The sequence below is a fragment of the Castor canadensis genome, chromosome 10 (genome assembly GCF_047511655.1).
Source record: "Castor canadensis chromosome 10, mCasCan1.hap1v2, whole genome shotgun sequence".
NCBI lineage: Eukaryota > Metazoa > Chordata > Mammalia > Rodentia > Castoridae > Castor > Castor canadensis.
This window is the reverse complement of record NC_133395.1, coordinates 14,854,818-14,878,517: the sequence shown is the minus strand read 5'-3', so window position 1 is coordinate 14,878,517 and position 23,700 is coordinate 14,854,818. Positions and strand designations below refer to the sequence as shown.

The 23,700-nt window shown below is 35.3% G+C and overlaps 1 protein-coding gene across 5 annotated transcripts in view; it reads right to left on the bottom strand.

The window, feature by feature from the left end:
• Uggt2 (UDP-glucose glycoprotein glucosyltransferase 2) overlaps window positions 1-23,700 on the bottom strand; it is a 178,074-nt gene that overhangs the window by 40,884 nt on the left and 113,490 nt on the right. For all 5 annotated transcript variants that reach the window (XM_074043116.1, XM_074043117.1, XM_074043118.1 and 2 more), the window contains 7 exons: window positions 23,385-23,480; window positions 18,723-18,825; window positions 15,487-15,566; window positions 13,288-13,477; window positions 9,395-9,553; window positions 8,984-9,069; window positions 602-686 (listed from right to left, as the gene is read on the bottom strand). In XM_074043116.1, coding sequence (XP_073899217.1) covers window positions 602-686; window positions 8,984-9,069; window positions 9,395-9,553; window positions 13,288-13,477; window positions 15,487-15,566; window positions 18,723-18,825; window positions 23,385-23,480 — 799 coding nt within the window. The remainder of the gene's footprint in view (window positions 1-601; window positions 687-8,983; window positions 9,070-9,394; window positions 9,554-13,287; window positions 13,478-15,486; window positions 15,567-18,722; window positions 18,826-23,384; window positions 23,481-23,700) is intronic.

Sequence of the window (23,700 nt, the reverse complement as noted above, 5' to 3'; positions counted from 1 at the left end):
ATAGGGTCTCAAGAACTATTTGTCTGGGGCTGGGTTTGAACTGTGATCCTCCTGATCTCTGCCTCCTGAGTAGCTAGAATTATAGGTGTGAGCCACTGCACCTGGCTTAAAAATTCCTTTTCTAATAGAAAACAAGAAATGAAAAGTAACAGAACAAAACAAGAAAAGAAAGAAAAATTCCTATTCTCTCTCTTCACGACTAGTTGCTCCACCCAAGCTCTTGACTCATCTCCAGCTGATCTGTAACGCTATCTGGCTGCAGTAGATGTAGCAGTGTAGCAAAACCTTAAAGAACAAGTCATTCATTCTCTTTTATCTTCCAGCTCAGCTTTCTATTCATGACCTTAATATGTTCCTTCCTTTTACTGTAAGGGTTCCCAGATAACATTTTAGATAGTAAAATTATAAAATCTGTTGTAAAATAAAGATTAAGGAAAAAAAGATACTTGTTAACATGAAGATTAAAGCTTATTAAAAACTTCAGCATCGGGCTGGGGCTGTAGCTCAGTGGTTTAGTGTTTGCCTAGCATCACGAGACCCTGGGTTCCAACTCCAGTGCCATGGAAAACAATAACAACAACAAACCTTCAGTGTCACACACCTGTACTTTCAGTGTCTTGCTCTTGAAGTTGTTTAATACAACAATGACATCTCCTAGATCTGACTGAGAGTCAGTTCCTTCATGCCTAAAGCAGAAAAACATAAAATATTTATTCTTAACCCAAGAACATATAATTTTGATTATAAACAATTTCTTAATGAAATAAGTACAATATCATTTGTGTATATATATTTGCTATTTCTGTAAGTTGATTAAGATATACATTATATTTAAAACAATTATCCAATAACTAAAGTTTAGTATTAATTAAAATTATATAAAAGTAACTCATTAAATTTGGTATTTCTAATCACTCAGAAAGTTTAAATTATTGCTTATCTTTGTTGTTATATACCAGAGCTATGACAAAACTCAGATCTTTCATATCTCTGATATGTTCAGTGACAATTAAAATGTGAAACATTTTCAAGACTTAAAAGTTTTTATATATCAAAGGAATTCTATACTGTTAAACAACTTTTCAATATCCACCAAGTATTTTTAAATGCTAAAACTTGAAGGGCATTGTTAAATTCATGAGACTGAAAATGTGCCTATGATGTCCATCTGTTTCACTTAAACATTTCTATTTTATACTAAGAACAATAATTTTGTCAAAGGGGAAGAAATCTGAAGTCAAATAATAGCTGCTTTTGAGTTCAGTCATACTTACGACATACATCGTAACATTTTTCCAAAGTAAATACCTGGGGATCCTGGCATTACAATGACTACCACATGCCTCTGACTCCCTTTTACTCCCAGTTCTCCAGCTGAGGTAGGTAAAGCGGAAGGCTGCATGCTGTGAAACAATGTTTTATAGAACAACAGAGAGGGCTCCAACTTATATAGCACAAATGCCAAATTTCCTAAAAGTTTTCAAGCACTTCTAGTCAAGCACTGCTCAATGCATCATTGAAGTTAGCCATCTCGTTCACAGTCCACTGAGACCAGGAGAGAGCTAGTGAGCATAACACTAACAGTCAGATTCATTCAAGTTCTAAGGCAAACCACCTCCCCTTCCCATGAGGCAGCAGAGGGGTGTGATGATGAGCTCTTATTCTACTCCAGGCACTATTTTAAGTATTTATGGATGCTGTCTCATTTAATCCACTCAGCCATCCTCTAATGAGGTACAACTACCATCCTAGATTGAAAACAGAGCAAGTATAGGGGGGTCTAGCTTCCCCAAGGCACTATCAAACTATCAGCTATGCTAAACAATAAAAACCTAGACACAGGAGGAAAGTCAAGAGACTAAGTGAAGAGAACAAGCTTGGCATTCAGAGGAAACAGACTTCACTGACAAGGAATTAAGGCAGGAGAAAGGGGGAACATTCAAATAATCTCAATGAGAGTTGAGACGCTATTATGTTACAGTAAAAGGCATTTAATTAAAAATGAAAGAATTTACCAGATGTCAGAAAAAATTATCTTAAAAACAATCATGTTTTTCCTATAATTCTGAACACAAAATTTTAAACTTTTAGAGGGAAAAAAATACTGAATGGCAGAGGACAGTGATAAAATCTTGTTTCAAGTATTCTGAAGAAAGTAATAATGCTGTTACATTCAATACTTAGGAAAACTTCAGTTCACATGTAAATACACAGATAATTTCAGGCCTTGGAGGATGAAGAGCATGTGAGGAAAGGCAGCACAGATTATGAGAAGACAGGCAACATCTTACCATCCAGGAGAAACTGCACGAGTCAGAAAGCCACTTTTGGTGGTTGTTCCTAGATACTTTTACAGCTGTGATCTGGCCGATAACCAGATTCTTAGAACTTAGAAGCAAGTGGGAACAATGTGGTAATGTTTGGCTAGTTTCTTTTGCCAAGCACAGTCACAAACACATGAGGTTTTCTACAACAGTGTTCAGCGTGCATGCTCTCAGCTTGCTGGGAACTGAGAACTTGATGATGTACTGGTACTAGCAGCTTATTTTCTTGCTCTTTCAGTCATGGAAGAGGCAGCAGCTCTTTTTGGTTGGTAGGTTCCTCAGCTTTTTCCTACTAGTCATTCCTGGGAGCCAGCCCTCCTGGAGGGGTCCTTCAACCCTTCCTAATACAATGTACAAGCATCCAGTTCCTTTTTATTAACACCTCTGATACATGGGAAGTCAGTCATCAGCTACAGTTTGAATGGCTGCCCCATGTAAAACTCACTTTGAAACTTAATTGCCATTGTGACAGTATTAAGAGATAAGAGCCCAGTATGAGGTGATTAGGTTATGAGGACTCCATTCACTTGAATGGAATTGATGTTAGTATGAAATAGTGAGTTTAGTCCTGCCAACTTATATCTTTTGTCATGGGATGACAATGGCCCTCACCAGATGCTCATCAGCCTGTAGAGCTGTGAACCAATAAATTTCTGTTCATTATAAATTACCCAGTCTCAGGTATTCTGCTATAACTGCAAAAATGTACTAAGACACCATCTGAATAAAAAAATGAATGTGAAAAGTAAAAGACACATAACAAAAACTATGATCCATAATGAACCTCGTAAAATTTACACATAACTAATAGATATGATGGTGAAGAACTACTAACAGACAAGACAATGAGTAACCACACATTCCCTGTATCACCATTACATGTAGACTGCCCCTCAGAGAGAATATGCATATAAAAATGAGAGGACCTTCAGAGAGGAGTCTATGTGAGATGAAGCCTGAAGAGCTTCTTTGCAGAAAGCAGTTGCTAGGCTGTGAGTAATGTGAAGAGTGTTACTTTTTTTTTTTTGTTTTGTTTTTTTCCGAGACAGGGTCATGTTATGTAGCCCAGATTGGCCTTGAACTCACTATTCTGCCTCAGTCTCTCAAGTGCTGGAAGTACGCATGCATTACCAAGTTGGCTCAAGTGTTACTTTCTAATAATAAATTCAGTAAATTAGCTATTTTAAAGAGAAAACAGTCTACAATGTATATTCTGAAGCTGGAACACCCAGAGGATTCGATTTGATGTCTGAAGAGGATTGATTTTACTGCTTTGATCAAGGAGGCCAGGAGAATACTTACTGCCTTTGTGACTGGCCTTGACTCCTAGAGTTTGTTGGAAAAGTGATGTGTAGGTATTTTCTACAGATTAGGCAATAGGAGAGACATTTGATTTTTTTATTACCATGCATTGTGCCAATAAGGCAACCTGGAGTTATGATGAGACCTCAGCAAAAACATTCTGCTAATACAGCACTGGAAGCCCAGACACTAAGGTGGTGTTAGAAGCAGCCACCTGGAGTAGAGATGACAACAGGGACCACAGAACTAAAGCAATGTCAGGCGAGCAACAGAGAGCTTCTCAGCATCCACAGAAGCACGCTGCACAGCATTAACCACAACCAGGGCCAGAGAACACAGCTTAACAGCAGATGGGCTCAAGCAGCTATGGAGAAAGAAGAGAAAGCCTTGTGGGAAATCTCTCCTGCTTCCTGTCTCAAACACAGGAAAAGCAGTTCAGTCTCAAAGGTACTGAACTAAAATACACAAATATAAATTTGACAGAAAAAAATTCCTGAAGATTTCCAGTGAAAAGCCGAGCATAATAACTTAGCACAGAATAATGCACAGATGATCTTCATTTAAAGATTACAAAACACTGACACAAGTGAGGAGTATATCTAACAAATGGAAAAGCACCTTTAAAGATGGCAAATAATTTAGTCATGGCTTTAAAACCAGACTTAGAAAACCAGGTGAGAATTATTTTATATTAGTTTTCAGCATGTTTGAGGAATATTTTTTTTTATTTTTAATATTTTATTTTTTTATTTTTATTGTTTTATTATTCATATTTATTTTTTTTCTTAAACATAAAATATCTTAGAACTAGGCATAAATTGGGATAAACAGAACATCCACTTTTCTCATATTTTATGTTGATCAGGTTTTCATTTACTGACACTTTAGTTTCAAAGAATATTTTATTACAGAGTAGTAGTATTTGCATTTTTTCCATTCTGGATATGTAATGACATATTAACCACAAATGGAATTAAGTAAATTATGGTTTTGTTGTTTCTAATACAAATAAATTTGAAATTATTTTATTGCCAAAAGTTATTTAACTATGAATGAAAAAAACTTAGTTTTCCATCAGCAGAGTCTATTTTTCTCCCAAAAACATCCATTTATAGACTGAAGATTATAGAAATTGGTAAAGAAGACAAAATACGACCTAGTAAAATGTATCATTTTTACATAATACATGTGCTTCCTCTAACTGTAATTTGCAAAGAAGGAATCAGTGGGGAGAAGGTGGACATTTTTTCCATAGTGACACATTCTAATCTATGATGATTACCTCCCTGAGTCCTTACCAAGCCCCTATAAGGGCAGGAGGATTATCCCTTTTTGAAATCAAGAAATGAAGATTCCAAAACATAAAGAAACTTATGCAAGATCATACAGTTGGTTGGTTGTTCAAAAGGGATTTGAATAGCAGTTTAGCTAATTCCAAAGGCTTTCACTTTGCTTAAAAAAACAATAGCGAAACAGATACAGATGCAGAAAAGCTGAGATTCTGGCAATGTAGTCTGCATTGGATCAAAGAAACTGAATCAAAACATGAACAGTTCCTGAAATTATGCCTTTAAAGCATGGCTTCTATAAGGGTAAATATAACTGTTACAGTTTATTTTGCTTATTTTCCCCACTGTCATAGTATTATTTTATAGCATGTAGAATGTACAGTCATCATTTTCTTAACTGTCTTTTCCATTGGAATGGTAGGGATTGTGTACCGTTCATCTATTTATCTCCAATATTTCCCCTTATTTTTCTTGACTCCTCAAGTGATTTTTTTTCCTCATTAGTACTTGAATTATCTGGCATTTTATAATTTGTGAAAGGGATCTTATTGTATATACTTTTTATGTTTCATTTTTTTGCTCAGTAAAGCGATTCTGAGATTCATCTGTTTAATTATGTGCATCAGTGTAGTTGGTTCCTTTCATTGCTGAGTAGTATTCTGTTGTAAGACTAGATCACATTTTAGTTATTTCTTTTTTCTCTTGGGTAAATACCTATGAGTGAAATGCTCAGATCATACAGGTTGTGTCCATTTAACACTTCAAGGACCTGCTGAACTCTCAAAGTGGTTGCAGCATTATACAGTCCCACTGGTAGTAAAAGACAGCTCCTGTTGCTTCCTGTCTCATCACACTAAGTACTGTCAGTCTTTTTATAAGGCTGGGCATTTTAACAGATACACGGCATAGCTCAATGTGGTTTTAATGTACATTTTCATAATGGCTAAACAGCAAGCACTCTTTTATATGCTTATTTGCTTTCCATATCTTTGGTAAAGTGTCTGTTCCAATACTTTTGCACATATTTTATCAGGCTATTTGTCTTCTTGTTGAATTTTGATAGTTCTTTATATATTCCATATGAAAATTGTTGGCCTTAGGTTTTGCAAAAATTTTCTCCCAATCTGTGGCTTGTCTTTTCATTCCTTTTCTAGTCATGTACACATAACAGTCTTAGTGTGAGCATTCACACATTCTACAGTAGAAATGACGTTTGCTTGATGAAGGGCTGAGATCCTGTTGGGATATATGTCATAATATATGATATGTGTACTATACTAACTTTGCAAATCTGAGAAAACCTAAATTCTAAAACACATATAGCACAAAGAATTTTAGATGAGAGATTTACATGATCCTCTTCTTTCTGGAATGTTGTACTTACAACATTATTATTATGACAAATAACTTCCTATTAATTCTTCAACACTCCCTTGCGGTACTACCTCATCATTCATGCCAACACAGACTTCCCTCAACTAACCTTCCTATCAAAGAACAAAGCATTCCCAGCTTTGTGTGCATAAACCATTAAATGGATATCTTTAATGAAATTATGAGCAAGGCAAAGTATTAGGTGAAGGTGAAAGAGTGGTGAAAAACAGATTCAACAGCCCCTACTTCTGTTATCTTTTTTATGCACGATTCATGTGTGTTCAGTAACTATTTATTGAAATAAATGAAATTTAGAAATATTAATGGTACAAAAAGATTTTTATCAGGCTTGGCAAAGCATGGCTGGGAGTCAAAATAAGTTGTTTATTTTCGTATGGCCCCTGGGCTAAAAACGGTTTTTACGTTTTAAAATGGTTGTTAAAAAGGGGAAGAATATAGGCAGAGACTATATGCATCCTAAAACAAACATTAAATATTTACTTTTAATATTTACTTCTTATAGAAAATGTATAATGATCCCTCTTTTTTTACTATGGCTCACTGATGAAAAGGAAAATTTCTGTGAAAAAAAAAAAAAAAAACCAACTTTTTTTTCCCTTCCCCCTGAGATACTGTGGATTGAACTCAGGGCCTATACGTACTGTACCATTGAACCACGACCCCAATCCTTTTGCTTTTAGTTTGTTTTTCAGATAGGGTCTCATGTTTTTGCCAGGGCCAGCCTTGAACCAATGATCCTACTACCTTCGCCTCCTGAGAAGCTGGGATACAGGCATGCCTTACCATGCCAGGCTAACCAACTCTTATTGTAAAAAATGAAAACCCAGTCACATAAGATATATTGTCATTAAATGATAAGTATATGAATTATGCTAATGCACAGAAGTCTACAGAAAATAGTAAAGGAGAATATAAAACAAGATACATTATGCACTCTTTCATATTTTTAAAGTAAAATGAAATAGAAGCAACTGTTAGTTTTATAAGTAGTATGTATTTTATAGTGATATTTGTTGTTTTTTTCAAATTGACAAATAGAAATTATATGGTTTTATCACAAAATGTTTTGAAATATGCATACATTGTATAAGAGTTAAGTTAATCTAATTGACATATATGTTATATCACATATTTTTGCTGGTGAAAACTCTTAAAATCTACTCTAAGTGACTTTCAAGAGTATAATACATTTTTATTAGCTACAGTCATCATGATGTACAATAGATCTCTTGAACACGTCCTTCCTAAATGGAATTTTGAATCAATTAACATCTCCCCAACTTCATCCTCCCCTGCTCCTGGTAATAGCCATTCTACTCTCTGCTCTACAGGTTAACTTTTTGAGATTCTACATATAAGATCAAGCAGTGATAGATGAACCAAGTTCATCTATGTTGTCACAAATGAGAGAACTTCCTTCTTAAAAGACTTTATTTTGTGCCTTTTTCAGTATTGTGTTTTCCTGATTATTTCTGATCCTTGTGGCTTTACCTTGATGCTTCAAATTTGAAGAAGTAGGAATTTATTCTAGCCTTTGAAGACTGGCTTTGTTTGGAAGAACCTTTACAGTCAGCCTACTCAGACATTCTGTGCAGGCTATGTGGCATGGCATGGTCTGCAGGACAGCTTGTGGTAGACCTGGAGCAGGCTGGTCTGATAACTGGGTCAGCAGGTGGAAGGGCTGGGTCCAGACCTGGATCCACAGAACCTGGCCTGGTGTCTGGGAACACAAGGGCTGGCCCTTGTGCTAGGTTAGTCCTGTAGAGCCTGGGTTTACAGTGGCTGACCAGGTGGCAGAATAGGCCTGAGATAAGCCTAGAGACAGGGTCTATGGGGACAATCCTTAGAGCCTGAGTCCATAGGGATAGGCCTGGGTCTAGGAGCTGCCCAGGAGCCCGAGTCTGTAAAGGTCAACCTGGCACCTTAGTTCATGGGGGTGAGCCTAACACTGGGGTGGTCCTACATCCTGGCTCTTTTGGAACCTTGGCCATAAGGACTGGCCTGATGTTTGGGCAGGTGTGTGACCCAGATTCTGGATCTAGATGAGTCAATCTTGTTCTGGGCTGGCCTAGAACCTGGGCTGGACCTGGAGTTGGGATAGCAGAGACTGGTCTGGTCTGATGCCAAGACAATCCTGAATCCTAGGGCAATGGAGCATTCTAGTACTGGTGGTAGTGTGGAGCCCTGGATTGTAGGGTCCAAGGTGGACCTACAGCCTGAGTCAATCAGAGCTGGTTGGGCAGTGGGGTAGGTTTTACTGGGGTGGGCCTGGTTTTGGGGTCTATGGCAAAGTTCAGGGCTCACTTCCTATTCTCCCAAACGGAGGATCTCTATTTCCAACCTGTGCTGACAATAGTTGTGGGAAGGTGATACAGGTTACAAAAAACTGTCCTTACTACCTTCAATGCATCTTTTCTCATTTCTTTGCTACCCTTAGGTATTATAACATCTCACCTCATTTCTTTAGTCCTTATGAAGAATATTTTTGTACATGGATAGTTGTTTAAATTCTATGGGATACAAAGTACTGAAAAATCTTATTCAGACATTTCCCCGATATCTGGACCTAACCCAGTCTTGTTAACATTTTAATTCCTATTTTGATCATTTTGGTTATGTGATACTCAACTCTTATTCACATATGAAAATTTAAAAGTGGTTTGTATTACTTACCCAACTATTTGATAAATATCTTCAGATTTTCCTTGGCGTAATTTCAGTATCCAAGCACCTGGGTTTGCTTTTAACTGAAAATATCCCTTTTAAGATAAAGAAAAATAATTATTGAGTTACATTACCAATTGTTCATGAAGACTATACATGAATTATCCTGGAAAGCATTTACTAATTGTTCTATAAATGAATTCCAAGGAAGGAGATTTTTCAATAATTTATAAAAGCCTATTTGGACAGTATGAGTCTTCCCATTTTTGTTTTGGTTAATTTTCTTATTTAAGGATTCAATTTTTTCTGTGAGCTGTTCAGCAATAAAAGAATCAAGATGATTTCATCTCACTATTAGGAAAACTTAGGGATTTTCACCAAAAGGTTAAATATTATCAATTAAACATCTAGAATGCTTACAAGATTGGCCATCACTATTGTATCAACCATGACAGGCTTATTTTCTGTGCCCAGAGTGAACTGCAGACCTCGAGGAGGTTGTTCTGTTGTGGTATCAAAGCAGTGTCCTTCAAGTAAGAGATATTCCAGTTCATATTCTGCTGTAACAGCTCTCTCAATCTGTAGAGGGAACAGGTCATTGTTTTTAGTATTAGTAATCCTCTAATACAATAAATAAATAAGATTATTTTGTCTTTCTTTTATAGATGAGTAAACTGATTAGTTGAATTAATTTCAAGACAAAAGCTCATGAAGAATTTTTTTCTTTCTCATGACGAAAGCTTTCCCCCAATTCATGACATATGCACCAATATCACCATGCAGGAATGATGTGAGCAAGAATGAGCGTTCCATAACTTGGAGTATTCAAAAGTCTCTTTGAAACAGATTTAAATAGAATATTCCTCAAAAACTCTGCTTCAGTTTGCTGTTGCTGAGCAGCACCTATTCAAATGAAGTGAAGAAAAGCCAACTTATCAATGGTTAGTTTTATTGTAATTAAAAAAATTAATGTTAAGTATTTCATTGCAAACTGATGTAATTAACTTTTAAGAATTGATGTTAAAATTTATCTCTCCTTTTCTAAAGTGGAAAGAGGGAAAAACTGAAAATACCTACAAACAATATAAACATCAACACACTGATTTTTCCGTCATAATTTTTTCAGGAGCACAGCATGTGTTTCATTAAACATGGTTTTCTCAGCAAGTCCCTATGCATACATTTTTATACCTGAGAAAGGGCTTCATTATGCTGCCTCTGCGGCCCAGGCTGCCCCTGAACTTACCAATCTTCTGTCTCGGCCTCCCAGTAACGGAGCTACATGTGCATGCCACCATACTTGGCCTTGTGAACACCTCTTAAAGTGACTGAACATTCCACCTGCTTTCAAATTTTCTTACTGTAAATGTTATAATACATATCTCAAGTGACAGAGCTTTTTCTCTATCTGGACAGCATATGTAAGTATGAAGATAAATCCAATGGCAAATGATTTTTTTTAGAGTTTAGAAGTTTTATTAAGCAAATTAAAGACAGCAATAATATCTCTATGTAATTTTATGTTACATATGAGGTTTTATTTTTAAGTGTTTAGGATAGACTATTTTGAAATGTATAGTTGTTTTTCCTTGACTGTAATTATCTGTAAAATAATTAGAGTTCTTGTATGCAAGCATTCCTTAGGTCCGTTATTCTTGTAATTATATGCTTTAAGAACAAGAAGTCCTGGGTGCTGGTGGCTCACACCTGTAATCCTACCTACTTGGTGGCTGAGATCGGTAGTATCACAATTCTAGGCCAGCCTGGGAAAATATTTCACAAAATTCCATCTCTAAAACAACCACGGCAGGGCTGGTGGAGTGGCTCAAGTGGTAGAGTGCCTGCCTAGCCAGTGTAAGTGTACAGTGTACTGAGTTTGATCCCCAGTATCACAAAAATAAATAAAATAAAATAATCTCTGCAAAATGGACTGAAGGCATGACTCAAGTGGTAGAATGCCTGCTTTGCAAGTGTGAAGCCTTGAATTCAAACCCCAGTCTCCCCCCACCAAAGAAAAAAACCCAAGAAGTAACTTTGTAGATTCTGAATTAGTTGTTTAATTATCACTATTCTAGTGATGAACTTCAGATACTGGAAATGTATTCTCTGGATACAGCAATTTGCTTGAATGAAAGATTTTCATGGAGAGACTCTGAATATGAAAATGCTAAACATTAAGAAAGATTGGAGAGATCATCTAGTTCAACCATCTGACTTTCATACAAGAAAATTACCATAAAGTAACTGTGAATAAACCTTAATGATTTTTAAAAAATTTATGAATTAGATATCAGGGCAGAAAGAAATCTATTTAATATCTTTTTTGTTTTAGAATATCCTAATGTGAAAATTTCACTTGTTTTTACACATTTGCTTAACAGACTTAAATTCCTTTGACTTAATTCAAATTACAATACCAAAACTAGCCAGTTCCTTTTCAAAGAGCTTTTTCTAGTGAGTAAATCCAATCGTCTCACTTTTAGCTTTCCTGTAACCACTTCTGTTACTTTTGATTACAGCATTAAAGCTGGTTGTACAATAAAACCCCTGTAGTTACAATCACGTGAAGAAAGTCCTTCTGAGGGAAAATTTTTCTAGCTCAAGTTTTTCCCCATTTGTATAATGTTTGGAAATTAGTTGTGCCAAGGAGTATTTGTACAAGCTAGTGTACAGTGACAAATCTCTCATCTTGGTCTCATTTTTGCCAGGATGTACTTCTTCCCTTTACCTAAATTTCCTTTCTATGCTGGTAAATAACTTTACCCATAATTTCCTGCTTGTCTAGGATAGTAACAGAGAATACTGAGTATGACAGCATATAATAGAAAAGAAGAGCATGGAAGGCAGTGAACTTTTTTAGGTGCTATTTTCTACATTTCTCTTTACTCACCTCATCTATTAAGACACAGGGAATTCCTCTTTATTTAAGTCTCCTAACTTTGTTAAAAGCACTGCTCATCTGAAGTTTTAAAAAAGATACAATGAGATGTGCCCCTTACTACTCAAAGTGTTTGTTTAATGATCCTCTACTAATTGTTCAATAGCTGCTAAAATGTTCACCAGCAGGCTTCACTTTCATTTCTCAGCTGGATCAATTTTCCCACTACAGACTTTTCACACTTTGGGCCGGAGTCTTTACACACTTATCCTACCAACACACATTGTTGAACTGTCTTCATGTAAATCCAATAGACTGCTAAGAGATCTCACTGGCCATGGAGATTTTGAATTTTTTTTTTTTTTTTTTTTACTTCTTGCAAGTTTACTTGTAAACTTTGCCTCATAGGTTTTATTATTTTGCTCCCTATTGTCCACCTACTTTTGAAGGACTGGTTTCAGATGATGGCTATGACTGAATTTTAGCTTTGTTTGTGTGTAAGAGGGAAGTGGGGGAGGTGGGAGAGAGGTGGTCAGGTTGAGGGTACAGGTGAGTATGTTGGAGGGAAAAGATTTAGGTAAAAGGTAACACATGAGAAGCATAAGAAACAAGTATTATCAACAGTTCTAAACAAATTATTACAGTTCAGTGTTTATACCACGCTCAAGACAATGGCTACATTCTAAATGACATGTCAAACAGAAGCTAGAATAGGTCTAAAGGAATATAATTGAGAAGTATTTTCTCCTTAATTTCTTAATTTCAACCATAGATAAGCTCTTCTAAAATGCTGTCTTTTGGGGAAAGGATAGGGACATTTGAACCCCTTTTCTCATTTTAAATTCAACATTTTGAAAGACTCAAGTGTATTTTCAAATATTCTCTTTTTCAGCTACAGGCTGAATGACAAGTGATGAGGAAGAGGTAGACATGTCAGTATTTTTTTTAAACAAGAGGCATGTTTGAGGTAATGGAAAGCAGTTATATTCAGCCTGTACTGTAACACTGAATTTTGCTTCCTATGTGCTAACCCTAATCTAGTTAAGACTGCTTTCTATGGCTGTGAGCCCTGAGTCACAAAAAGAGTTTGAATGAAACTTCCTCTTGGAGTTAAAAACTAAACTTAAAGGGCAAAGCAGGTACTGAATGATCCATCCCCGTATTTTCTGCATTGTTTATCTTAGGTCAGTCTTTGTGAGCTAGTGATGTGAGGTAATAAAAAAAGAAGGCATCTAGAACTTATAAATCTGTAGAAGCTGAATTTGGGAGTTAGGAACACTTAAAAATCAAAGAAATGATGGGATCAAGACCTAGAATCACAAAGAAGAATTTTCCGGTGAGTATCCACAGCTTGATTACACACTTGCTACAATACATGTAATAGCTGATAATAATCTGATTCATCTCTCTTTATATGACTTAGACAATAACTTACATCTTTTAAGTGAATATTATCAAGGTCACAGTTGCTCTGTACTATTTCAACCACCCAGCCTTCTGGAGTAATCATGTTGAGGGTTAGAAGGGGTGATTCAGGAATATCTAGGAATTTTGCGACCGGTCCTGGAGAAGGACTGTTATTAGTCTCTGACATCAGTTCTGGTTCCAGGACAAAACGGTAAAAGCTGTTAATAAAACAAAATTACTGTGACCAAATCAAAATTATTATTTCATTTGATAATATGAAATAATCAAATATTTTAAAATGGTTTAATAAATACAAATACAACATCTTAAACCAAAAAAGCTAAATATACCCTGTACTACAGAAGAGTTAATGTTCATAAACAACAGACAATGATTTTGTTAACACTATTTTCTAAGACTGTGAATTATACACTCTCATTATTTCTTAGATTAACCCTTTAACCTGTCTTTGATTTAGGCAGGTTCTAATAGTTTATGATCTATATAACTCACTGATACTTCTTCATATTTCACCATGGTCTATTTTTTGGCTACTTTATTAACTCTTATCACAAATAAGACAAATAATATGAAGAGAAATGATACCGAGAAAACAAATAAAATTCAAGTTGAAATTCTGGTACCAGTTTAAAAAGTTCAATTAAACAACAACAAAAGCTCAACTAAAAAGCAAACAGGATTGATTAAACACAACTGCTTAATGGAGCTTTTAGGCATTCCTGTCATTTTACTGTATTTCAGCCTTATCCCCTGATATCATCACACTACAAATTAGCTATATATAATACTTATATATACTCTGGAGACTATCTAGCACTTCAGGTCTCATTTCAGTTGTGAAGGTCATGTTCTTTCCTTCCCAACTGATTATGATTCCTTATATATTCAGTAATCCCATTTTTCACAATACATTGCAAGTTTTGCAGAGATACTCTGAAGAGGATTCCTATTTCTGTGAACAAAGTTTTGTATGTATGGAAAGTCTTTTTTATAGGTGGCTAAAATATTTAAAACTTTTGTTCAGATTTAGAAAGGAATATGGTAAAAATTTAAATATAAAAGATAAATCAGAAGCATGAAAACTGAGTTTAAGGATAGAGCAAATGAATGAACCTAAAACTTTCATTTAAATATTTTAAAGCCAGGATGGTGTTAAATTCTTGTAATTCCAACTATTCAGGAGTCAAAGGTAAAAGCTTTGATCATGGGTCTGAGGCTGGCCCTGGACAAAAATGAAAGATCTTGTCTGAAAAATTACAGCAAAATGTGCTGGGGATGTCGCTCAAGTGGTAAAGCACCTGCCTAGCAAACACAAGGCCCTAAGTTCAAAGCTCAGTATCACAAAAAACATTCTACATTTTCCATTTTATTGCTTTTTAAGTAATAAAATAACATGCTTAAAATATCTGTTCAAGGCAGTAATGTACAGTATATCACTTAAAACAAATACAATTTAAAATATAAGGGATTAACTGAGTGCTACACACATACTCATATTTATCCATATTTTTATTAAGAATTATATAATTAAATGATATGGAGAATAGCACATTAGCAAATCTTTCAAAGCTATTATAGCCCGATAGTGTATATCCTTATTTTTTTTGCCCATAACATCTGAAAGATATTGAATATTCTTATAAGAGTGGTTCACGATGATAGTGATTCTGATCCAGGTAGAAGAGGAATGGTGTTTTTTTTTCCTCTTTTGATGATGATGCCATTTCAATAGAACCATATTAATGAGGAATATTTGTACATAATGATAAACATTTTCTGTATTATTGACAGATTATTCTTAACTAGTTACATATTAATGACCCCAAATAAACATAATGATATAATAGAAATCACTTTGAAATTCAGCTCTGAATAAGTATTGAAAATATAGATAAATAAAAAATGGGTTATCTTATTCCCCACTGATACATTTCTAAATAAGTATGCCTCCATCACATTTCTTAAAATATCTATGGATAAATATAAATCAGTATAAATTGTGCAATAAGAATGGATCTATTTATTGAGTTAGGTTATTTTAGTTTTAGATCAATTTTATATCAATTAAGGATAATAAACGGACCTTTGAAGCTGTATCAATAAAGTATTCAGTGAAAAAAAAAAGCCAAGGTGAGTAAACAATAGCCCTCTTTTCCTTCAGCATTTGCAAATCTTTCAAAATAAAATTATGTCCACTCCAACTCACCTCTGTAAAGGGGCTTCTGAAAGCTTACCCCTACAGTTCATGAACAGTTTTATCTTCATGTTTATAATCTTGCCAAGTACCTATAAAAATGCCCATATTTGATTTTTAAATAATACTGACCAGTCATTGCATTAACACTTTACATTCATTATCTCATTTCATCCTCACAATACTCCTCCATTTCCTTTTATAGCTGAGTAACAGAGACACTAAATAATTTGCTCAAGGTCACAGTAAGTCATAGCAAATGTAAGATTTGAACTCAAACAATTGATTTCAGTGCTGCAGGGGTAAGCTGCCTGCTTCTTGCCTAAAGTGACTTTTTTTTTTCACAGTATATGAATTTCCTTAGTATTAAAAAACAAGTAAAATAATCACTACATTCTTGATCTGTAAACACAAAGTGTGGCTCTCAACATCGGCAACATTACCCCGAACTTTTAGAATTTTACTCGACATTTTAAGAGATATAAGAAGCTCTTGGCTACGTACAGACAAAATACTGTATTCTCTTTTCTTTTTTATTTCCTTGAAATAAATAAGGACTAGAACAAAAGTTAATGTTGATAGTCTCTTTATAGGCAGAATCCATGAGATATATCTTTACACTGGCAAAAGCTCATTAAAGATTTGAAAGCTATCAGGCAACAAAGGATATAAAGAGACAAGTGAAAAAAAAATACCTAACGTAAAGAACACAGGTCTGGTGAGGAATTAAAACATACAGACCAAGCGCTTGGGAGCTTTGTGTTTTAATTCTATTCTGTCACTCCTTACATTTGCCACTATGGAGGTCATTTAACCACTGTTATTCCCAAATGTTCAATGAAACAGCATCCATTTTTTCTAGTAATTTATTCTTTTATGAAGTAATAAAACGTACTCAAAATAAAGTATATACTATTATTACCAATGTTGTAAACCAGAATACAACTCTGCATTTTATCTTGCAGAATTCCATATTTCTTATTCTTAAATTCTACCTTTACATAAGTTTCACCTGTAAGTAGTGTCTTTTTTTTCTGAACTCTTGGGGAATTTGTATACTATTAGCTCCACTCCTTAAGATGATTACTGATTGCTGTGTTCTGAAGTATAATTTGAATAGCATATCTTAAGAAGTACAAATTCAAAGGTATACAAATGCTAAATGACTGGTGAAATCAACAATGGGATTAAGTTTGCTCTATTCTTATACTGAACAGACAGAATAGCAAAGTGTTCCCAAATTATGCCTATATTAATATACTTATAATAGACATTTATAATCATTTTTTCTAATGTGATTTGGTAGTACAAAGTAATTTATGAGGAAAACTGTAATATGAAATTTTTAATGAGTATAACAGTAACAATCAGGTGCTGGTGGCTCATGCCTATAATCCTAGCTATTTGGGAGGCTAAAATCAGGAGGATTGCAATTTGAGGCTAGCTCAGGTAAAGAGTTCACAAGACTCCCATCTCCAAAATAAACAGAGCAAAATGTACAGGAGGTGTGGCTCAAGTGGTAGAGAACCTGCTTTGCAAGTGTGAAGCCCTGAGTTTAAACCACAGTCCACCAAATGTATATATATATATATATATATATATATACATATATATATATATATATATGCATTTACATATATATTTATGTGTATATACACATATATGTGTATGTACACACATACAGCATTGCTTAGCTTGACCATTTGTATTATTCATCACATTTAGTATTTATATTTTGCCTATTTCCAAAAATGGAACCAACTGTCAGAGGACAGATTTTACTTCTGTGAATTTTTAAAGTTTTTAAAGTGTGGCTTAAAAATACTTATTATTTCAAATAGGAGGAGACAAAAATTGTGAATATCACTTGAAAAATATACAGTTCTAATATAACTAGCTTATTCAAACATAACTCCTAAAAGCTAAGTTATGCTGTCTCCTAACATTCATCTTCTCTCTTTTTGTTTAGAGAGGATCTTACTATATAACACAAGCTGGTCTTGAACTCTCCATCCTCCTGCTCAGCCCAAAGTGATGAGATTATAGGCTTTCACCACCATGCCTGGATTCCCCTACTTTCTTAGTGGGAGAATTTTCAACTTTATGCAGGGTTTGTGGCCAAGGTTTCCAGCCTTCCTTGTCACCAAGTATAGTCAGTTAACTGAATACATTGCCAGTGAGCAAAGGTAGGTTGGAGTATATCTAACTTTGGGGTGGTGCACTTGTTCTCTTCTTCCTGCTGGCAGTAATACAGCAACTTACACTTGACTGTTAGATGAGAGAAAGAAACTTGACTTTGGCCGGGCGCGGTGGCGCGCGCCTGTAGTCCTAGCTACTTGGGAGGCTGACGCAGTAGGATTGCTTGAGTCCAGGAGTTCTGGGCTGCAGTGCGCTATGTCGATCGGGTGTTCGCACTAAGTTCGGCATCAATATGGTGACCTCCCGGGAGCAGGGGACCACCAGGTTGCCTAAGGAGGGGTGAACCGGCCCAGGTCGGAAACTTGACTTTGTTGAAGGCACAATTATTTTGGCCTTTGTTATAGTAGCAAAGTCTACTGACTACAACCCCTATGGTTCCTCCTTTCCTCAGCTTTGTGTATTTGGCTAACTACTCACTACATTTTAAGTGTCACTTAAGTATAAGCATCATTTTCTCTGAAAGTCCTCCTTCACAATGTGGGGAATATACCTATACCCATTTGCTCATGGTAGCACAGCAATATACCAAACACTATGTGACTTAAACTATAGACACTTATTTTCTCACAGTTCTAGAGGCTGGGAAGTCCAATATCAAGGTTCTGGCAGATTAGGCTTCTAGTGAGAGCTCTCTTCTTGGTTTGTAGGCAACTATCAGGTCACTGTGCTCAAGGAGAGTGGGGAGAAAGGGAGAGAGAAGAGAAGGGAGACTGGGGAAAGGAAGAGAAAGGGAGACACGGAGCGGGGTGAGAAAGAGCAAGAGCTCTCCCTTTATTTTTATAACTGAAAGGATGAGGGTTCTACTCTTATGATCTCATTTACCTCTTGAAGACCTGTTTCACATAATAATCATATTGGGGGTTAGGATTTGAAATTCATTGAAACGTATTTCACATGCTGAAATACAAATTTTTTGAGGGGACACAGTTCACCTGAAGAATATCTAACCTCAATAACACACTGAATATAATAAAGCACAAATATTTGGTTATACTTGAGAAGATAAGTTTCACAACAAAAATATTCAGTCTGATTTTATATTATCTTACAACCAGTAAGTGTGCCATCTTCTGTGCCTCTCTTGTCAACGGATCAACAATAGCAATGACATCAAAGAACTCGTCACTCTCTTGAGGATTTATCTTTACAATGCTAGGAAAATTAAAATAAGCAAGATGAAAGGTGAGTTAAGTTTATAAAAACAGACCACTGATAGTAATCTTAGCTATGTATGTTCTCACGAATTGCTTTCTTTCTTACTAGATTAGGAAAGTCTACGTAATTTCACTCAAGCAAATGTAAATTTCAAAGTCTATGGTCAACAAATTGTAAAGCTGGAAAGAATTCAAGAAAATGAAAGAGTTTTACAAAGAAGTAATTAGAAAAACCCTTAAAGAACAATATTATTATAATAAAAATTCTCATAGCTATAGGCCCTCCAGATTCTCATGGATCATATAATGAAAAAAAATGAAGCCAAAATGTTTTTGTGTTAGTTGAATATACTTCCTTAGATTTGAGAATAAAAACCATTCAATACTTTAAGTTTTGTATTACATAAAACCAACATATTGTAATGGAAGTTCAGGAAGTCAGACTTACTGTCATTCTATTTTGATCCCAGTCTTCCTCTCTTCAACTCCTTTCCTCTGTCCTTTTCATTCTGCCTTTCATTTATCTAGGTTCTAAATTAAAAGATGGACTTTGCCTAGGTGCAGTGACTCACACCTGTAATCCCAGCTACTTAGGAAGTGCAGATGACAGGATCCCAGTTTGAGGGTAGCATGGGCAAAAAGTTACTGTGACTCTAACTCAAAGAACAAGCTGGGCATCGTGGTATATAGCTATATTCCAGATATGTGGGAGGCAGAGGTAGGAGGATCATAGTATGAGGTCAATGAAGCAAAAGTGCAAACTTTTCTAAAATATAACTAAAGCAAAACCCTATGTAACAATATCTACAGCCAAAAGGGTGAAGGCATGGCTCAAGTGGTAGAACATGTGTGAGGTCCTGAATTCAAACCATAGTACCACTAAAAAACCAACAAAGATGAACTCGTCTTTAAAGGGAAATGTTACAACTGGCCACATAGAAATGGCCAGTGTGAGATAATCAATTCAATGTTCAATGTAACTAAATGACATCTTACTTTAATGCAGTGAATATCATTTAATTATGTTAAAAAAGTGGCAGATTCATACAAAAGATCTTGCAGAATAATTAGTGCTAGAAATAAGGGTTATAAGTAAGTTGTTCTAATATTAATATGACTCTCTACAATTACTGCTTCCTTTAGTTATCCTGTGAAAAATTTTATAAATTATGTCATATTTGTAGTACCACTCAAAACTGGTCATTTTATGACTGTTTTAAAAGATGATTTGTTATGGCCTAAGTATGCATCTGTTTAGTGCTGTTTTTGTAGATGACTGCTAATTCTGTACAGGTAGTGTGGAGCTGACTCCGTAGTCATCATTTAATTGTATGTGTGATGTTATAGTTCAAGGCAACTTTCTAAGCCACACCTGTGAGGCAAGCAGGAAGACTGTGATTTCCAGGTCAGCATGGGCAGTGCTGCCATGCCACGGCAGTGGAAAACTTTGCATTTTGGTATGATGCTATCAGTATATTCATAAAAAGTCAAGTCTTCTATTTTAAGGATGTTGTTGAAGATTGTTCATTAGACCAAAGACTGTTCCGTTACACAAGAGCTCCTGGGAGAAATTTCTTTATCCTACTTCTTCTAAGAATAGTTAAATTTCACTTGAACACTGTCGGTTTTCATCTCATGAACTTTGGGAATTATCTAAACTGGCAAACTGAGAGTCACGTTCATGGTACATTCATGGCAAGCTGGAAGGTAATTACTGCAGCAGTGTGCAAGGTTTTGCATTGCACAGTCTTACATAACTTGCATTTATTATTGTATGTTTCTGGAACAATGGGGTTGGCAGTTTAAGATTACTATTTTTGCTTTTGACAAAGATGTTATAAGCACATAAAATATACATCATTGTAGAGAAAAGTGTAGGGTAATACAGAGAGTCAATAGAGATCCTTCAGGAAAGAGAAAAAAGTATAGCCGCACTTTTTTCTTTTCACCTTGTTCACGATTTTAACTTATCCCTACCCTTTTCTTTCTCCTTTTGCAAACCTTCTAATTTAAGTTACTTTGTCAAATTTAAATGTTCATATAAGCCAATTTAAATTTTAGAAGTAACTAACAAAGATGGTAATACAGAAATAGATTTGTAATCCTGTTTTAACACTTTTTTAAAAATTATGACTCCACCTAGACATCGAAGTGTCAAAGATATATAATGCTATGTTTAAAAAATATATGCATTTCCCTAAAAAGCTATATATGAAATCATTTTATGTGATTATAGAAGTATATACATATTCTCCTGATATAATATACACACATAACTACAGCTGTATTATTGATAATGCATAAAGTGAAATGAAAAGTGACTTGAAGTATTTGCTCATCTCAGGGGTATATTTTCCTAATTTTAATTTCCAATGATTCACCAACATTTTCTAAAGTTAACAGTGTGACTTTATGCAGACATTTATTTATAAACTGCTGTAATTTTCCTTGACAGGAAAAATATCAGAAGAGAGCAAGCTCATTGATAAACAATTATATTTCTAGAGAAAATTATTAAAGGTGATAATTTTAAGACACTTGGGTGACCTCAGTGAATCTTTAGTACTAACATAAAAAAAGCTACACAGCTACTTTTAACAAGTCCATTTTCATGGAGAGAATATGGGCTTAGAAATGACTGAGGGATCAAACTTACGCTAATGCTTACACCATTCTTTACTTCCATCTTTTCACTAGGACCTGGCAGGATTTGGCAGAGCAAATCCTTGGACCCTTGGTGCATGCCGCAGCTTTATAATGTGTCAATTTTACTAGGTTAAAGTGCATTCTCCAGAATGTTTCTGGTTTGAGTGGGCACGAGGCAGAGTCTCAGGAGATTCAGAGGGCAGAAGGTAGCAGCAGCTCGCATGCTTTTTACTGATCCTCTGATTCACACTGTTGACAAGGCAGCAGCTGGGCCTACAACATGATCAACTTACCTGGACCCTCCCTCCACATCTCTGATTCTTGGTCATGCATGTGAGTTTAACTTTTCAACAGAGGGCTTTCACCTGTTGCAGGATGCCTGCTATATGCTAAAGTCAGAGGCAACAAGGTTAACACAGGTTTTCATCTATCCTTGTGGGGTTTCACCTTGCTCTCAATTCCCCCTCTTTATAGCCATCTTCTGGCTTGCCTGCCCTCTGAACTTCAAGCTCCAGGATCAGAAGTCACTAACCTTGTACTGTTTAACCAGCTCTCACAATTGTGTAAGGTCAAATCCTACAAATAATCCCTATATAAATATGTATATGTGTACATACATGTGTGTAGACAGCAGTGCTTCTTCTGCTTTGACTGAAACTTGACTATATAATCCAACACTGCTAATGAACTTCCTCTACTTTTCCTAGAATTCCAACAAGAACAAAATCCAACAAAGTCACAGTTTCTTCAAAAAGTTAATACAGTAGTCCTCCCTTATCCACAGGAGATATTTTCCAAGACCTCCAGTGGCTGCCTGAACTGGAGATATATACCTATGATGAAGTTTGATTTATAAATTAAGCACAGTAAGGGATTAACAATAACAATCTGTAGTAATTAGAATAGGCTGAAATAAAAGTTATTTAAATGTGATCTCTCTCTCAAAATATCTATTTTATTATAAGGGTACTACACTATTTTATAATCACAGCTAATGCTGGGTAACTGGAACTACAGAAAGAAAAACTATAGATAAGGGGGGCAACTTTACCTTAAATCAGGTTTCATTATGTCTTGTTGGCCTGGGTGCTCCATTTCAGTAAGGTGCTCACATTTCTCTCTTGAATCGTGTATACTGATTTTATGGCTTAACTTTCAGTTTCAATCTTACTACTCTTATTTCCAAGTTGTGCAAGATAGCTCATTATTTGTATAACAAACACAAATAACATCTACAATGCATTAAATATCGCTATATCCACTATATACAAGGCAGTATACCTGAATCTCATAAAACCCCTGAAGGTTAGGGAATATAATTTATATTTTACAAACTAAGAAAATGAGGCTAAGACAGGCTTCACACAGCCAATTAAGTGGTAAATTGTTCCACAGAACACACTCTGGGACATGCTGTTATAAAATATTATCTATCGGAAGATATATGCAGGCAACCCTGGGCACAGGTACCTCTACATTTGTTAATCAGAACTATTTAGGAACTGAGTCTTTCATACATTAAAAGTATAAAGACAGTGTTATTTATAATGATTATTTGAAGATATTACAAAAATTACAAATGGTCTGGAGCGTGAAAGAGATACCATGTTAAGTGTAACTTAAAACTTCCTATCCTGTATGTATTATCCCTTACTTACTAGAATACTAAACTAACTGGATTTTTTTATCTTTCTGTGGTGTGGTAATAGGGCCCAACCTCAGGGCCTCATTCATGAAGGACAAGTGCTCTATCACTTAGCTACACCTCCCCAGAGTGTTTTGTTCTCCCACAAAGAGCTTTTAATTCTACTTTACATTTTATTATAGTATGAAAACAAATGGAAATAATTGAGTGTAGCATGAATTAACAGAAAAAAACAAAAACAAAAACAGAGGCCAGTACATCTTTACCTGTGATTCTCTTTAAGAAATGTGACATCATACCGAGATGCACGCGTAGGCAAAGAGGAAAGGAGGGCATCAACTTTCATAACAAGGTCACTAATGCTATATAAACAAGGCAAAACAATGAATAAGATTTTCAGGAAGAGAAAGTTTTATATTTCACATTATAACGATCACTTCTATAAAGTCCCTACACTCATGTGCATGGTTAAAAGCTCCTACAGAAGTAGACTACAGAGAAAATCTACAGTATAACAACATTTCTCTAAAAATAGTCAAGACACTCAAGAAAATAAACACTGATGGTGGGTATTTACACCTG